Here is a 14,820-nt window from a genome sequence, read left to right as displayed (position 1 = left end):
TCACCGCTAAAGCCAAGTGCCCAAACTATCTAACCTGCTGGTCCCTGGGAGAGCATAACGAGACAATGCCAGCTCTGTTCATTGTCCCCTTCCACAAAGTGGAGCTGGAGTGAGGACCACAGATGATACATAAGACCCCTCTAAAGAAGCTTGGCTATAGAGAGAAGAGAAAGCACTTCCTGAGTCTCCCTGGAAGAGGAAGCCTTTCCTTGCATGCATCCAGGGAAATAGGCCTGAGCCTGCCCTCGTTGAGACAGAGCAGAACCAGCCCCTGGGCACTTCAGGGAATGTGAGTGGTCCTGGACTAGGGTCCTAGTGTACCCGGCTGACCCCTGGCCTGGCCCTCCCCTTTGTCTGCCCCTTGCCCCTGCACCCACCTCTAGCTCAGCAATGATCCGGTCCTCATCGTCGTCATCTTTGATGGCGGAGGCGATGATGGGCGGGGTGGATGCAGGCCTGGCCACCTCTGACACGGTCCGCCTCAGCTTCACCTGGGGCTTCTGGGTCTCAAGCTCCTCTGATTCTGCCTTCTGCAAGTGCAACAGCAGGAGATGTGATGGGTCTGGCAGGGCTCTAGGGCCCCCGGGGTCTCTGAGCCCCATACCCAGCCCCGCCCCAGGGTACCCATTCCATACCTTCATGAAGCTGGACTCTTTCTTGCTTGTGATGATGACTTCACCACTGCGGGTGGTGGTGAGCCCATGGGACGAAGGAAAGCTCCGACGAGGTGGGGGAGGTGGGGGGGATTTTGAGGGCTTCTCAGTCCGGTATCTGGGGACTGTCAGCTCATCTAGGGAAACAACAGGGCTGTCAGGAGACGAGGCCTTTCCCTTCTCTGCGGAGGCTCTCCTAGGACTCATAATTCAGCTCAAACTCAGCACTGGCATTTACCACGATTGTACCAGTGCCCTGGATGCAAGGAAAGCCTGGGCACAAGCCAGTGCCTTTCAGGGGCACCATGTCTTGGGTTAGGGCATGGCTGTCTGCATGGTTACAGGCTGCACCAGAGTAAGTCTCAGGCTCCCTGAGCCATACACCATGCAGTTGCCCTTCCCTCTGATTGCATTGCTTGGGTACCAACACACTGCAATGTATACCTGCATGCTTCCCCACTGTATCACACACCTGCAGAACCACCCTCTCCTGGCTGCACTGGCCTGCTCTGGCCTCCGTGGTGGGGGTAAGCAGCAAAAGCTGAAGGAAAGATGGGGAGAATGGCAGCTGGTAGGAGCCTGGGGATCACAATTTAACCCTTCACAGGCTGCATAAAGCATGTGGGCCACCAGTTAAATAGCCCTGGATTAGGGAAAGGATAAGTGCAATGAAATGGGCCAGCATCCTGGAGCATGCTCCCATTGCTTGCAACTCTGACTGCCCATGTAGGTGACACCCTGGCTTGTGACACCCCAGGGCATGGTTGGCCACACATGTGGATCAGTGTTGCCTGACTGACAAGCATACTGCTTGGCAGGGACCTGGTGCTGAGACAGCAGGCAGCTCTGTCAGGCAGGGATAATGCAACCCTGAGATACTCAGCACCCCTGACAGCCATGGAGGGAGCCAAGGACCTTGTTGGAAGTGCAGGATAGGTTCTTGAGGGCACTAGCAGCCTCTTGAGTAATACAATTCAACCCATGGTACAGGGAAGAGGTGCAGCATAGGGAACCTCCTGACAAGGTATGGAGAAGAAGTGCAGTTTTCCTACCCTGGACAAAGACCCTGCTCCCAGGACCCTTCACAAATGGAGCAAGAAACCCCCCTAAGATGCATTCTAGTCTCCTGAGGCCAATCCATCCAGTGCAAGGGGCTGTGAGCAGTGACTAGGCTTACACATTTTGCCTGCAGGAAGCAAGCTTGTCTACCAGATGGCAGTACAGAGGTAAGAGTAAGCTTCACCTGCAAGGACAGTAAGAGGGAGACTGAGGCTGAAGATCTGCTAATGCCAGAATGTCAGCGCTCATCATAGCCATTGGCCCTGTAGAGACTGGCAGCCCACCCTTCCTCTGGCAGAATCCCCAGACCTCCATGCCTCTTCTAGGGCAGGAATCCTGCTTCTGAGCCCCTTATTAGATCTCGGTCTATAACTTGACTGTAATTCCCTCCCACCATTGGAAAGAAAATGCAGAAAGCCTGACTTCCACCACTACCACATAGTCCCCTCTCAGACCTAGGAATTCAAGCTAGGCATCCTGGCTGTGGGGTAGCAAACAGGCTGAAGAGTGCATGGCCTCCACCTAAGTGGGGATGGCCAGGGGGCAGAAATGGAGGACATCCCTGCCTCATGCCGCTGCTGGTTGGACTTCCTTGCTGCTCCCTCCTCCCACCCCCTCCCCACGCCCCTCCCTGCCCCCTACCTGAGCCTCTGCGGCCATTGGGGTCGACTTTGCCACCTGTGGTTTTCTGTGCATGCTGTGGCTTGGACGCCTTGTGCTCGGGGGTAGAGGCGGTGCTGCCGGAACCCTGCTTGTGCTTGGCCGCGAAGTCCAGGTCAGGGATGGCTTTCATGAGCTCAGCCTGTGTCTCCTCCAGGAGACGGTTAATGTCCTTGGCACTGTACTGGGTCAGCGCTGCCCTCTTCTCCTCCCAGTCCCGCTCTGCAGCCTGCAGGCAGAGAGCAGAGCTGGCTGCAGCCTGAGCAGGGTCCCATTGGCAGCAGGAGCCATCTCCAGCCCTGCTGCAGCCCTCCATGGTCTGACCTCAGCTCCAAAGGCCTGCCCCATGGGACTGTCTGGGAAGGGCTGAGGGTGTGAGGCTTGAGCGTAGACTGGCACTGTCTGGGCTGCCCAAGGAGCTCTCTGCCAGGCTGGAGACAGCCCTGCTGTGTGTGACTTACAAGGACTAACAGAGCAGTTTGCAATGAATAGGACTGCAGGTACCTCAGACCTCCTGACCTAGGAAAATCCTTCTGTGCAGAGGTAGGGAACTTCTCTGGGGAAACTAAGGCATGGAAGGATGATGACTTCCTAGTGTAACTGGGTCATAACTGGAGGTTAGGATGGAAACCAAGGCTTTTCCCTCTTTGTCCACTTTGCTCTGATCACCTTCCCCTCCCAGGGCTGCGCATAGAAGCCAGGAGTCCTGCTCACTAGCCTGGTGTGCCCTCTCCAGAGCTTGCCTTGGAACCTGAGGTCCTAATTCCCCAGTTTCCAAATGCTTGAACCTCTAAGCCAGGCTCCCCTCCTACAGACAGACTCTGTGATTAAAGCTCAGTCCAGTGCTATCCAACCTCTCTGGTCCTGGGGCCAGACATTTCATTGTGAAAGGGCCTGGGGGCCACAAGCAGTATTCAGGGACGAGTCTTCTCCACTTTGTTATTCCTGTGTGGTTGGACCCACCTGGCATACATCTGAAGCAGCCCCAGGCTGCTTTGGGTACCTGGTGGGGGAACTCTCCTAAGCCCAGACAGATAGCAAGGCCCTGATCCTGCTGCTCCTGAAGTTCCCGCAGCTAAGCAGGGCAGAGGGTGATCAAGCAGACAGGTTCTCTCCTCTTTGCTGCTGCAACACAGCAGGCAACTACCAGGAGAGCTGAAGAGCTGACAGCTGCTCCTCTTGGGGCTCCACAGGGAGCAGAGAGGCAGTCTCCCCTATGGGCTCATCCCCATAGTGATAGGGCTGATTCAAACACTGCAGTGATCAAAGTGAGGGGTGTATAATTCTCTGTCTGTAGCAGCCAGGGCCCCCAAGGTGTGGACAGCTCAGCGCTGAACCCTTTGTTAAGCCTCCCCACTCATGTGTATGGCATAGCAGCCAATGCAGTGGGAGCACCGGGCTCTCACCTCTACAGACACAGCTTTGTCTGCGCTCTTCTTGCTGGGGATCTCAGGGCCTGTCTGGGTCTTGGCGGGCACCATCTCTGGAACTTGGGAGGGGTTATTGCTCTTGCAGGGGGGCTGGGGTGGCATGGCGCTCTGTCCAAAGCCAGGCATGCCCAGTCCATCAACAGAGGCAGTCAGGTCATGGAAATTCACTGGGGGACTGATGGGCATCTCCAGATCCAAGCCCTTGGTGAAATCAGTCTCTGGTGGCATCTTCTTTGGGGACTGGCTGAGGTTGTTGGGAGAAGTCCACAGTCCCTCATCCACTTGTCTGCCAAAGGAACAGAGATATCAAAGGTCACTGTGGGGGGCTGGCACCAGGGTGGGTGAGTGGATATAGGGGACAGTTGAACAGATTATGTTTTTATCATTTTTAAAAGAAAAGAAAGCAGCCTGAGGATGATGCTTGAATATTCCTTCCACATGGGCTAATGCTGGCAGTCCTGGTTGACGGGGGGCAGGTTGCATTATTCTCTGTCTTAGTTTCTTGATCATCCCCAGTCAAAAATAAGGGGTTTATCATGGGAACTGCTAGCCAACCTTATTAAGTGAAGCTACCAGTGCTGCATACAGAGACAGATACAGAAGGGGGCGCACTGGTGCATTTGCACTCCCCCACTTTGATTCCTGTTGGTTAAAACCAGCTACCTAGCAGTAGCATCAGGATTTCTAGTCAGGCAGTGCTAAGGGAGTGAATTGACTTCATGGCTCATTGTAATCTACCTAATCCCTTCTAAACACTTCATTCCACAGATGTTAACAACCCTCTTTTCTTTTTAATGGTCTTGATGTTCCATCAACCAAGCTATCCTTTCTTTTGCAATTCTGCTGCCTCTTAGGTGCTCCTGGTTATGAAGCTCCTATTTCACAGCCCCGCAGGTTGTTTTTAACTCATTTCAATGAAGTTATAGTTGTTTTTGCTTCAATCTTAAACTGAATAATACAGCCCCAGTGTTATGAGTAAAACTTCTAGTTTATTTTTAACTGAAGAAAAATACACAGATGATCTGCCTTACTGGGCAACACAGATGTCACCTGTTGTCCCACAGAGTTGGGCCCCTGCTGCTCCTGGGGCTTGTGGGGCCCAATCCTGCAGGGCAACTTCAAATGGGGAACTGACTCAAGGTGTGGCAGCATGACACACATGCCTAGAGAATCCTCTGCTGGGGGATTTCCAGAGTGTGCCTCTGCAAATGGGGGGGCGCTGAAACTACCCCTGCAGATGAATTTCTATGACAAAATCAAACCTCTAAAGCCCTGGGAGTGCCTGCCTGGGATGGCTGGAGAGCATGGGCAGCTCCAGACTGCTTGCACTCTTCTGCCATAAAGCAAGCAGAAGCCCACTGCAAAGAGCAGAACACGTTTATACTATCTTTTGTCGTGGCCACAAATTTGGGCATCTGTGGCATGACAAAGGGTACGGATCTCTGCTGGCTTTTGCTTTGTGCTGCCATTAACGTTTTTATGGAGACACAAAGATGACTTCTGTTTTCAGCCTATGGAAATAGGCTTGCCAGACAGTAGAGTGTTCAGGTTGATTGTTCAGGCTGATTGATAAGAGTGATACCAAAGAGTCTAGAACATACCTGATAATGACCAGGAGGTCTGGGGATTAGGGAAATTTGGCAAGAGATGTTAATATTTGTTATGTAAATGTCTGATGTAAACAGAATTGCTTGATCTATGGAGGACTGGAAATCTTCAGCAATTTCACTGGGCCGAGAAGACACTATTCCTGAGTTGTGCTTGTGTCTTACCACAAGCATCCAAGGCTAACACCTTGTAACCCTTTAGACAGGTGTGTTAGTGAGCCGGTAACAGACCTAGCCAAGCCTTTGCCACTGCACCAGCCTTTGTGGTCATTCTTTGTACAACACTGAGGTCTCCAAAAGAACACATGATGACTGCAGCAGCACCAGCAGCACCAGCATTGACAGCCCCTCTGACACAGCCCTCATACACAAAGCATTATACTGACCAAGACAGAACACAGAGGAACAACAGGTTATATATAACACCAGGCACCGGGGGGGGCCAAAGGTGGGGAGCACAACGTAACGGTGGTTTGGCTCTGACTGGGGTGACACTGGGGGTCTCAGTCCACCAGCTGACTCATGGTTGGTAGGCACTGTGGCACAGGAAGGTATTAAGGAGGGACATGGGAGGAGGAAAGTAGAACAGATTTATGGATGGCTATAGGGTCTCCTTTCAGGCATCAGAGTAGTTTTCTGCATAAGATGATCAAGAACAGCCTTGCTGGCAGAGTGGGACCAGGACCCCACCTCTCAGGGGGAGGAGGCCAGGAGCAGAGTCTCTGACCTGCCCCTGGGAGGGAAGAGCAGATGGATCAGGTGGCAGGGCATGATAATGGGGAAAGGTGGGGTTATTGCCCTGCAGGCCTGGGTTGGGAGAGGCTCGCCTGCGGATCTGGGCCAGCGTGTCTGTCACGGTCTTGCAGCGTTTCAGCAGTCCATCCAGGCGGTTGGGCTCTTCCTTGAGGAATTTCACAGCTTCCACCTCCACTCGCAGCACCACACGCATCTTGCTTTGCAGGCTCGGGAACTGAGCTGTGGGAAGGGGTGTGGGTTGAAACAAACAGGGTTAAGGCAAGGCCAGGGCAGCAGCAGGGCCAGGAAGGGAGTGTCCAGACTGAGCCCCCACTAGATCCTGGGGAAAACGAGACGCTCCTGTCTCCCCAGCCTTGTGGGCCAGTCCTGCCTGGCACTGCTGGCAGAGCTTAGGGGAAGCTCTTCTGTCCTTCCTAAGAGACGGTCCCTTTGTGACTGCAGACAAAGCAGCTCACAAACAGCACAGTGCTTGCTGCATCACTGGTCCATGGATGCACACAGCCAGTGTCCCCACTGCCCCACCACCCATGATGGCACAACAGTCTTCCCCTTGTCCCTTCAACTGGTGCACACAGCCTGCCACAGCCTCTCCAGCCCCTCACACACTCAGACTTGACCTCACCTACACACCACACCCTGTCCCTACCATGCCCAGCAGCAGTGTCCCCTGGGATGAGCTCTTTGGCTCCAGGGGTGTTAGTGCCGGTCCTTCAGTTTTGCAGAAAAAAGGTTCCTGTATACCCCTCCTTGCCTAAACCTGCTCCCTGTCTCTCCCCACCTCTCTGCTGGCCCCTCCCCTTTCATCCTTCCCCTCCCACAGCCTGGCATATGAGGGCCCCTGGCCTGGCCCTCACAAGACCATACCGTCATTTGGGGTTCAAACTTGTTACCTGGGAAACTGCCCTAAACCAAGGATGTGCAGTGAGTCATTGGGGGCTCCTGGCTCTAAGCCCTGTTTCAGCCTGCCAGAGACTCTATGCCTTCTATGCCCCCCCACTGCCCTACACACTGGGGCACTGGGACCTGGGGGTGGGGGGCAGCTGGTCAGGAGTGAGGGGCACTGAGTCAGGTCTGGCCATTGATGTTTGCAAATGGGTCCTGGTACAAAAAAGGTTGAGAACCGCTGCTCTAGACTCTAGAGGCTACAGGGATGCTCAGATGCTCCCATGCCCTGGGGGAGTCCCCACACTTCCACTCTGCCTGCCTTGTCCTGCCTTCACATCTCCACAGCTCTTGCTGCATCATCACTTCCCATCTGGCCTGGCTCTGGGAAGTAGGCCCTCTGCCACTTTCAATTGAGGCACAGGGCGTCTCCTGGCTGGAGGTGGGGAGGTGTTTAGCTCAGCAATGGGAGATTGCAGGGAACAGCAAAATAAAATATACAGTGTGAGGGAGGAGGTGGCTCCAGGCACAGCCACATGGGGGAGGGGGAAGCTGAGGCCACGAGCAACCTGCGAGCTGTCAAATTCACTTGGGCAGAGTCTCTCAAACTCAATCTGACAGCAAGCAGAGCAACCAAGGACACGGCCATGCTCAGCATCATGTGGGAAAGCCACAAACATATTGGCAGCATGCACATGCAACTGGCCTGCAGGCAGATACACAGGCCACATGTAGCCTGGACACATGAAAAAATGAGCAGAGAATGAAGAGGACAGAGATGCAACTGGACCTAGAGACAGCAAGAAGGACTACAACAGGATCAGCAGCAGCAGAAGTGAAAGAGACATCAACAGCAACAGCGACAAGGACAGTGAATGAACTGAGAATGTAAACCCCAAATCGGGGTTTGGACTAAAGGACTGTGATTTGGGTAGGTGAGGGTGGAGGGTGGGTGCGCAGAGGCGCAGGGGAGTGGGTGCATTTATTGTAACAGGAAGCACGGGTTTCTTAATGTGGTTTTAGGATGCGTGATGGAAAGCTTATGATAGAGGATGTATATATATATAACTCTCTCTCTATATATAGAAATATATTTTAATTAAAAAAAAGGTGTGTGAGCAATGTGCAACATGGATACATGCAGCCACATGAGGAACTTGCAATCAGAACCCATGCAAGCAACACACACCACAAATACATGCAAACATGGTGGAAACATGGAACTCAAATATATGCAAACACAGGCAAACATACAAGAAATGTACAACCAGACATGTACACAACACTCATGCAACCTGTAACCCAATACGTGCAAACATGTTGGAAATGTGACCTAAATGACATGAAAGCACATGCAAACATGCTGGACATCAAACTCAAATATATGAAAACACACAGGAAACATACCAAAACACATGCAAACACACACAAATACGCAGACAACATGCAAACCAGATCCATGCAAACATGCTGGGAACATGCAACACGTACGAGCAGCTACACACAGCCATGTTTGAAACACGTAAACTGAATGCAGACAAACCTACATGCACCATGCAACCCCAACTACAGGAACACACAGAACATGCACAACCCAAACACACACAAGCATGCAACCACAATCCATACAAACATATGAGAACATGCAGGCAACATGACATTCAAACATGCAGACACCACATGACCTGACCACATGCAAATAGGAAGGAGACATACAATCTGAATACCTGCAAACGCAGGCCACACACAGCACACACACTCCTATAGTGCTCAGAACACAAACTAATGCCTCACTGCACTTGAGAGCAAATCTTGCTCCCTCTGCACATGTCCTAGGGAGCAGTGCACATGAGTGTGTTTGCAGAGTGTGTAAGGTTTCCCTCCCCTCCCCACACCAATCCCAGGCACATCTGGGCACCCCCAGGCTCCCTCTTGGTTCTATCTCCTCCCCACTGCCCCTCTCACCCTTCAGTTCCATCAGTGTCTCCCCCAGCTGCTTCAGCACCAGGGCCTTCTCCTCCAGCTCCTGCACAGGGATGAGCCGGTGATTGTGAGCCAGGTCTTTCTGGATCCGCTCCACGGACTTCTCCAAGTCACTGTAAACATAGGTGGCAGGGAAGTCAGGTCCCCTCTTCTCTGAGCTGGGGACATGGGGCAGGTGAGGGGCACCCGGATACCACTGCATATCTGCCTTGCTGCAGAGCAGCTGGGGCTGGGTCTTGATGCATGTGCAAAAGGGCATCTTTGCACAGATGGCGTGAAGGTTTCAGGGTTGCGGATGCAAAGTCTGGTAGCAGCTCACGCAGCACTCCAGAACTATGCACCAGTGCAGAGGATGAGAGCCCATGTCCTATCCTCCCATTGGGCCTAAACTGGCTGGTTCATGCCTACAGGCGGGCGGGGGAAAGGGGTGCTGGGGCTCCACCACTGATGTCAGCAGAGTTGGGTGGATTTCTACTGGTTGGTGTCTCACCTTCTATTGAGCAGTGTCAATTTACACCAGCTGGGAACCTGGCCTGCTGTGTGCAGTTGGGCAGGGCTGATGTATACGTGCTGAGTGTGCTGCCCATTTAATTCAATGCAGCAACAGTGACTTACTCCAGTCAGGGACTTGGCCCTCAGCCTTTCACTCCCATCCCTGCTCAGTCACAGGGGGCAGGGGCAAGGAACTTGAGGGGGATAAGGGTAGTGGTGTCTCCACAAGGCAGGAAGCCCTCTTCCAGCTCTGGGACAGACAGACCCCGGCTCCCCTCACTTCAGCTGCTGGGTGATGAGCTCCTCCTCATTGAGATAGCGTAGCCGCTCCTCTTCTACCAGAGTGCGCTGGCGCTGCAGCGGGTCCTCGTGCTTGCGCATGGTGTCCGTCACTCGCACACTGATCTCCGTCTCCGTCCTCCGCAGCATTGTCTTCACTGTCTCCTGGTTCTGCAGCTGCAGGGGAGGGGCGGGGAGGGGAAAGGAAGGAGAGAGGGAGGCATGAACACAGGCAGATCCAGGCGGGGTGCACTGGTGCAGTTGCACACTCCTTTAATTCCTGCTCTGCCTAAACATTAAAACCACTGCCTGGGAAGGGCAGCAGCATTTCTATTCTGGCAGTGCTGAGAGGATCAATTGACTTCATGGCTCATTGTCCTCCCCCTCCCCCCACCCCATTCCCGCTGATCTCTCTTTACTCTGCAGGTGTTAATGACCCTCTGTCCTCTGTAATAGTCCTGATGTTCCACTATTCAAACTCTCCTTTCTTCTGCAGTTTAGCTGTCTGTTAGCCATTCCTGGTAATGTTTCTGTTTCACAGCCCTGCAAACTGTTTTCTAGCTGTAGCTAAAACTTTAATGCTAATATCTCTATTTCCCAGCCCTGCAGACTATTTTTAGATCTTGCTAAAAACCTTAACTCAGGTGTGGTAAAATAAATTCAGGTGTAGAAATGATCAACATTAAAGTAGTGGAGGCTTTGTCAAGATGCTCAGGAAGGCTAAATTTTGTTTTATGGATCTAAGACAGACACATGCATTTAATAAGAATGACTACAGGCCCAATGACATAATATCTTTTGACTTGTTGGACTCTTTTTTGCCTGGTGTGTTGTGTTTTTTTAAACTTTATATATAATCTAGCAAATTAGTGCACGTTCCAATAATTATATCTACTTTTGCTTTGATTGTAAACATAATAATATAGTGCTAGACCCCTAGAATATTTGTAAAGCTTCTAGTTTCTCCTTAACTGGAGAAAAATGTGCTGTTTCATGTGCTGATGGGCCACACCATCTGCACCCCCGCCGTTTCAAAATCTTAGCTCCACCCATGGGCATGAGCACCCAGCCTGCTGGGAATGTCAAAACAGAGGAATGTCCTGAAAACAGACCAGCACAGAGGCAGGGCAAGGCATCCTGCATGCTGCAGGAGCAGGAGCCAGCAGTCAGAGCAGAGTACCAGGAGTCAGAACACCTGGGTTCTCAGTCCAGCTCTAGGAGGGGGTGTGACCCAAGTGGTTTCTGGATCTGTGGGAACTTGCCTAAAAGGCAAAAGGAGGCAGCCCCTTGCAGGCATGGCCAGCCTTTCCCCCTTCCCCCATCTCCACTGCTCCCCACCAACTTGTCACTGCTAATTATCTTTGGAGCTAAGCAAGTCCAAGAAAAGCCCAGCACCTTGCTGGGCCTGGACCTGAGCTCCTTGGCTTAGTGGTGGAGCTGCCATCTGGCCTCTCACTGCTGCCAGGCCTGCTACCATCACCAGGAAGGGCTGGACAGTAGGGGAAGCTGTGGATGGGGATACATGCTGGCAGGGGAGGAAGAGTGGGGTTGGGGGCATGCCATGGATATGGGAGGATGGGCATTTGTTAGCCTGGATCCTGAATTTCAGCCAAGACATCGCCAATCCAGCCTCAAACAAATAAAGCCTTGAACACAGGGGCTGGGCCAAAGTCAGACATTCAATGGCAGAAAGGACAGGGAAAGGGGCTTCATTGTTCATTGCATGGAGATGCTCAGTGGAGCAGCGAGATATCTGCTGCCATGGTGTCTGTTCAGATCCAGCCCTGGTCGGGGCTGGGGCTATGGGAGAGCTGTGTATAGACTGCTGGTTGTTCCAGCTCTGAAGGGGGTGCAGTGCTGGTAATTTCAGACAAGAGGCTGATACCTGGAGAGCAAGCTGGCCCTAGGGGGTGGGGATTTCTAAGGGGTGCTTATGGGGTACCTTCTCCTCCAGCCCACACTCCCTTTAGCTCCTCTGCCAGGTCCATGGGACACAGAGCTCAATGATAACCAAGTCCTTTTCAGAGCAGGACACCGGGGTGAGTGGGATCTCTGAGCTGGATATGCCCAGAGGAGAGCCAGGAGATCTGGTCTAGGGTGGGGTACCAGTAGGCACCCCCTACCTGCAATTTCTTCAGCTGCTGCAACTGGTTGCGGAGGTCGCTGGCATTCTGCTGCAGGTCGTGGAGGTGCAGCTGCATGTGCAGGCGAGTGATGGCTGTGGGCTGCCCCGCTGGCGTGCTAGTGGCGGAAGGGGGTGGTGGGGCAGGCACTGGGGTCCCCATGTTGCTCCGACTGGGGGCTGAGTGAGAAAGCCAGCAAGAAGTTCCATTAGATGGATTCTCCAATGCCCCCCTCCATGCCCCTTACTCTCCATCCAGAGCACTGCCACCCATGCTGATACGTGCACAGTGCATTGGGTCCCTACAGGGGAGAAGTCCTATATACACGTAACAGATTCTTCCCAATCTCTATTGCCTTCTAGGCCTGCAATGTCTCTGTCCCTGGCTCCATTTGCAGCAGTTACCTCCCTAGAAAGGACAATTATCTGTGGCTCTGTTGGTAAACCTTGCTCTTCTTCTTTCTAAAGAACCTGCTTCTGCCTCCCAACCCTAAAAAATCAGCATGGTTTTGGTCTAAAAAGGAGTGGTTCTGGTATCCAGGGTCTCACTCTCCCAAACAGCATCTGGCACTGACCCAGTCATAGTACTGAGAAACCAAATACCCAGGAGACCCTCCAAGTACAGCTGCTCCTTAGGTGATTCACCACAGGGGCAAGGAGCCCCAGTGGCTCCAGGAAGGGGGATAGGGGAGTGCAGGTCCTGGGCTGGAAATGCCCATGCTCCTTGGTGGGGACAGTCAGGAAATGCCCTTGGCACAGAATTAGGGAAGGTTGTACCATGGGAGCCTCCTGGAGGCCTCTCCCACACAGCCCTATGGACTGGAGCCTGAAATTCCTCTGACACAAGACCCTGGGATCTAGCTAAGCCAAGGACAGCTCTAAGTACCCTCTGCAAGCCCTAGAAGGGAAGGGGCTCATGGCACAACACAGCCAACAAGGACCCAAGGTGCCTCCATGAGCAACTCAGACTGCCTCAGTCGCTCCCACCCGATCACTTACGTGCTGCTGGGGGTGTCCCTCCATTGGCAGCTTCCATCTTCTCACTGTGACGAGGAGAAGAGGGGTACTCGGTGAGTGCAGAACAGGCATCTCCAGCCCCGGAGCCACCGCAGCACAGGGGACAGGAGAGCTGGGAAAGGGCGGGAGCTACCAGGCTGAACCCCAAGCAGGAGAGGAGATGCCTGGAGAGGGAGGAGATGGGCTGGGGTCGTGCTGGGGTCCTCCCTGACAATGCCATCCCCTCCCCATCCTTAGCCATGACCCAATGGAGATGCTGGAGGAAGCTTTCCCTCTCTCCCTTCACAGGCATATCACCTGGGGGCTGGGGGGCTTTTGATGGGACTGAGGATGTGAGATACCAGGCTGGCAGCACACAGGGTGATGAAGTAGGGGTCAATTCTATCTGCAGCTGCAACAATGCCCTGCTGTGCTGCTGGAGGTGGGCACACTGGGGATCCAGCCTACTGAGGGCTATGAGCTGCTCCAAGACAGCCTGGCAGCCCAGAGCTGGGCAGGGACCAAGTGAGGCCTCAGAGGACAAGGAGGACTCAAGCTGCAGCAATACACAGTGCAAGGAAAGATCCTCAAGCTCTTCGGCGCCCTTGGGCCTGAACTAGCCACAAATTCGTGAGGCATTAGGAAGGACATGCCCCAGCTGTCGGGCAATTCCACAGCTATTCTCTGGGGGGAGCTTTGCACCTTCCTGTAATGTAGTTGGTAACAGGCAGGGTTGAGGTTACAACACCTTGCAGACCTCACGGTTGGTCCACACGGCAAGTCCTCAGTTCCTGCATGCCAGCATCCCACCTGCCCCCAATCTGCTGTCAGCTGTCAAGCCCATCCACTATGCTCAGCAGGGGTGGAGCTACTGGGTGTCCCAAAGGCAGCAGGAACTGAGGCCTTGTTCCCTGCCAGTCCCTGTATTCAGGATGCTGCCCCACCCATCCATGGTACATGTTAGGTCTCCTCTGGTATCATCTTGGGGCAAGGGCAGGAGTGAGGCTCAAAGACCTCTGGCTTCCTCTGTGTGGCCAACCCCCGCTGCCCCGTCTCCACTGAACAGCCTTGAGTCAAATAGCCCCAGATCCCTGTGGCAGGGCAGGCTGGGATGGAGCTCAGGGCAAGCACCTGCAGGGCACTGGGGCTGTCCTGGCCTTCATGAGAACCTGTCACCCCTGCTCCCCCACAGAAGAGCAGGGCCCAGCATCTTGCTGCTCCGCCATGACTTACCTGGGGGTCTCGCCCTCGGAGCCCCGGAGCAGCGCACTCTGCACCAGCCCCGTCAGGCTGGCAATCTGCTTCTCCATGGCCTCCATTCGTTCCCTGCAAAGCAGGGAGAGGAGGGGGAGGGGTTGTGTTAGCCAACAGAGGGGATCTTCCTGCCTTGGATGTCTGCCATGTGGCTAAGAGGGGAGGGACCTAGGGGTCCTGGACCACACTGGAGGAGGATGCTGTCTCCAGATCCATCCCTGGGCTCTTGAATTCCTATAGGGGTCTGTGGGTCAGGCCCCAGCCATCTCCAGTGTAAATCACCAGCGTTCCCATGATGTCATTTAATCTCGGTCCATTGACTTCCACTCAGAAGCAGACCCTTGCTTTCCCTCCCTGCCTCAAGGGCCCTCCCCACCCTCCCCTCTCACATCACAGATTTTACTAGGACTCCCCCAAGGTGGATCTAGCCATGGACCTGCCCCTCCTAAGTGCTGTCTGGGTGAGAGACTCGTGCTCGGTCCACCACTGAAAGCCTCGTGCTCGGTCCACCACTGAAAGCCTCATCCTGCCAGCCTTGCCTGGCCTTCCTGGGGGCTCTGGAAGGACTGGGGGTGGCTGCAGCAGCCACGGAGCTCATTTGAAGGCCCTGGCACAGCTGGGATCCCAGACATTTGTGTTCCTGATGC

The 14,820-nt window shown here is 53.8% G+C and overlaps 1 protein-coding gene across 1 annotated transcript in view; it reads right to left on the bottom strand.

Annotated features, from left to right (window-relative positions):
• SRCIN1 (SRC kinase signaling inhibitor 1) overlaps positions 1–14,820 on the bottom strand; it is a 174,277-nt gene that overhangs the window by 18,331 nt on the left and 141,126 nt on the right. Inside the window, exons 8-17 of the mRNA XM_025191133.1 lie at positions 14,153–14,245; positions 12,923–12,966; positions 11,925–12,103; positions 9,803–9,978; positions 9,013–9,143; positions 6,237–6,384; positions 3,779–4,088; positions 2,355–2,601; positions 636–790; positions 378–530 (exon numbers count right to left, since the gene is read on the bottom strand). Coding sequence (XP_025046918.1) covers positions 378–530; positions 636–790; positions 2,355–2,601; positions 3,779–4,088; positions 6,237–6,384; positions 9,013–9,143; positions 9,803–9,978; positions 11,925–12,103; positions 12,923–12,966; positions 14,153–14,245 — 1,636 coding nt within the window. The remainder of the gene's footprint in view (positions 1–377; positions 531–635; positions 791–2,354; positions 2,602–3,778; positions 4,089–6,236; positions 6,385–9,012; positions 9,144–9,802; positions 9,979–11,924; positions 12,104–12,922; positions 12,967–14,152; positions 14,246–14,820) is intronic.

Source organism: Alligator sinensis, unplaced genomic scaffold (assembly GCF_000455745.1).
Source record: "Alligator sinensis unplaced genomic scaffold, ASM45574v1 scaffold1261_1, whole genome shotgun sequence".
Taxonomy (NCBI): Eukaryota; Metazoa; Chordata; order Crocodylia; family Alligatoridae; genus Alligator; species Alligator sinensis.
The sequence above is the reverse complement of the archived record's forward strand: the minus strand, read 5'-3'. Positions and strand labels throughout refer to the sequence as shown.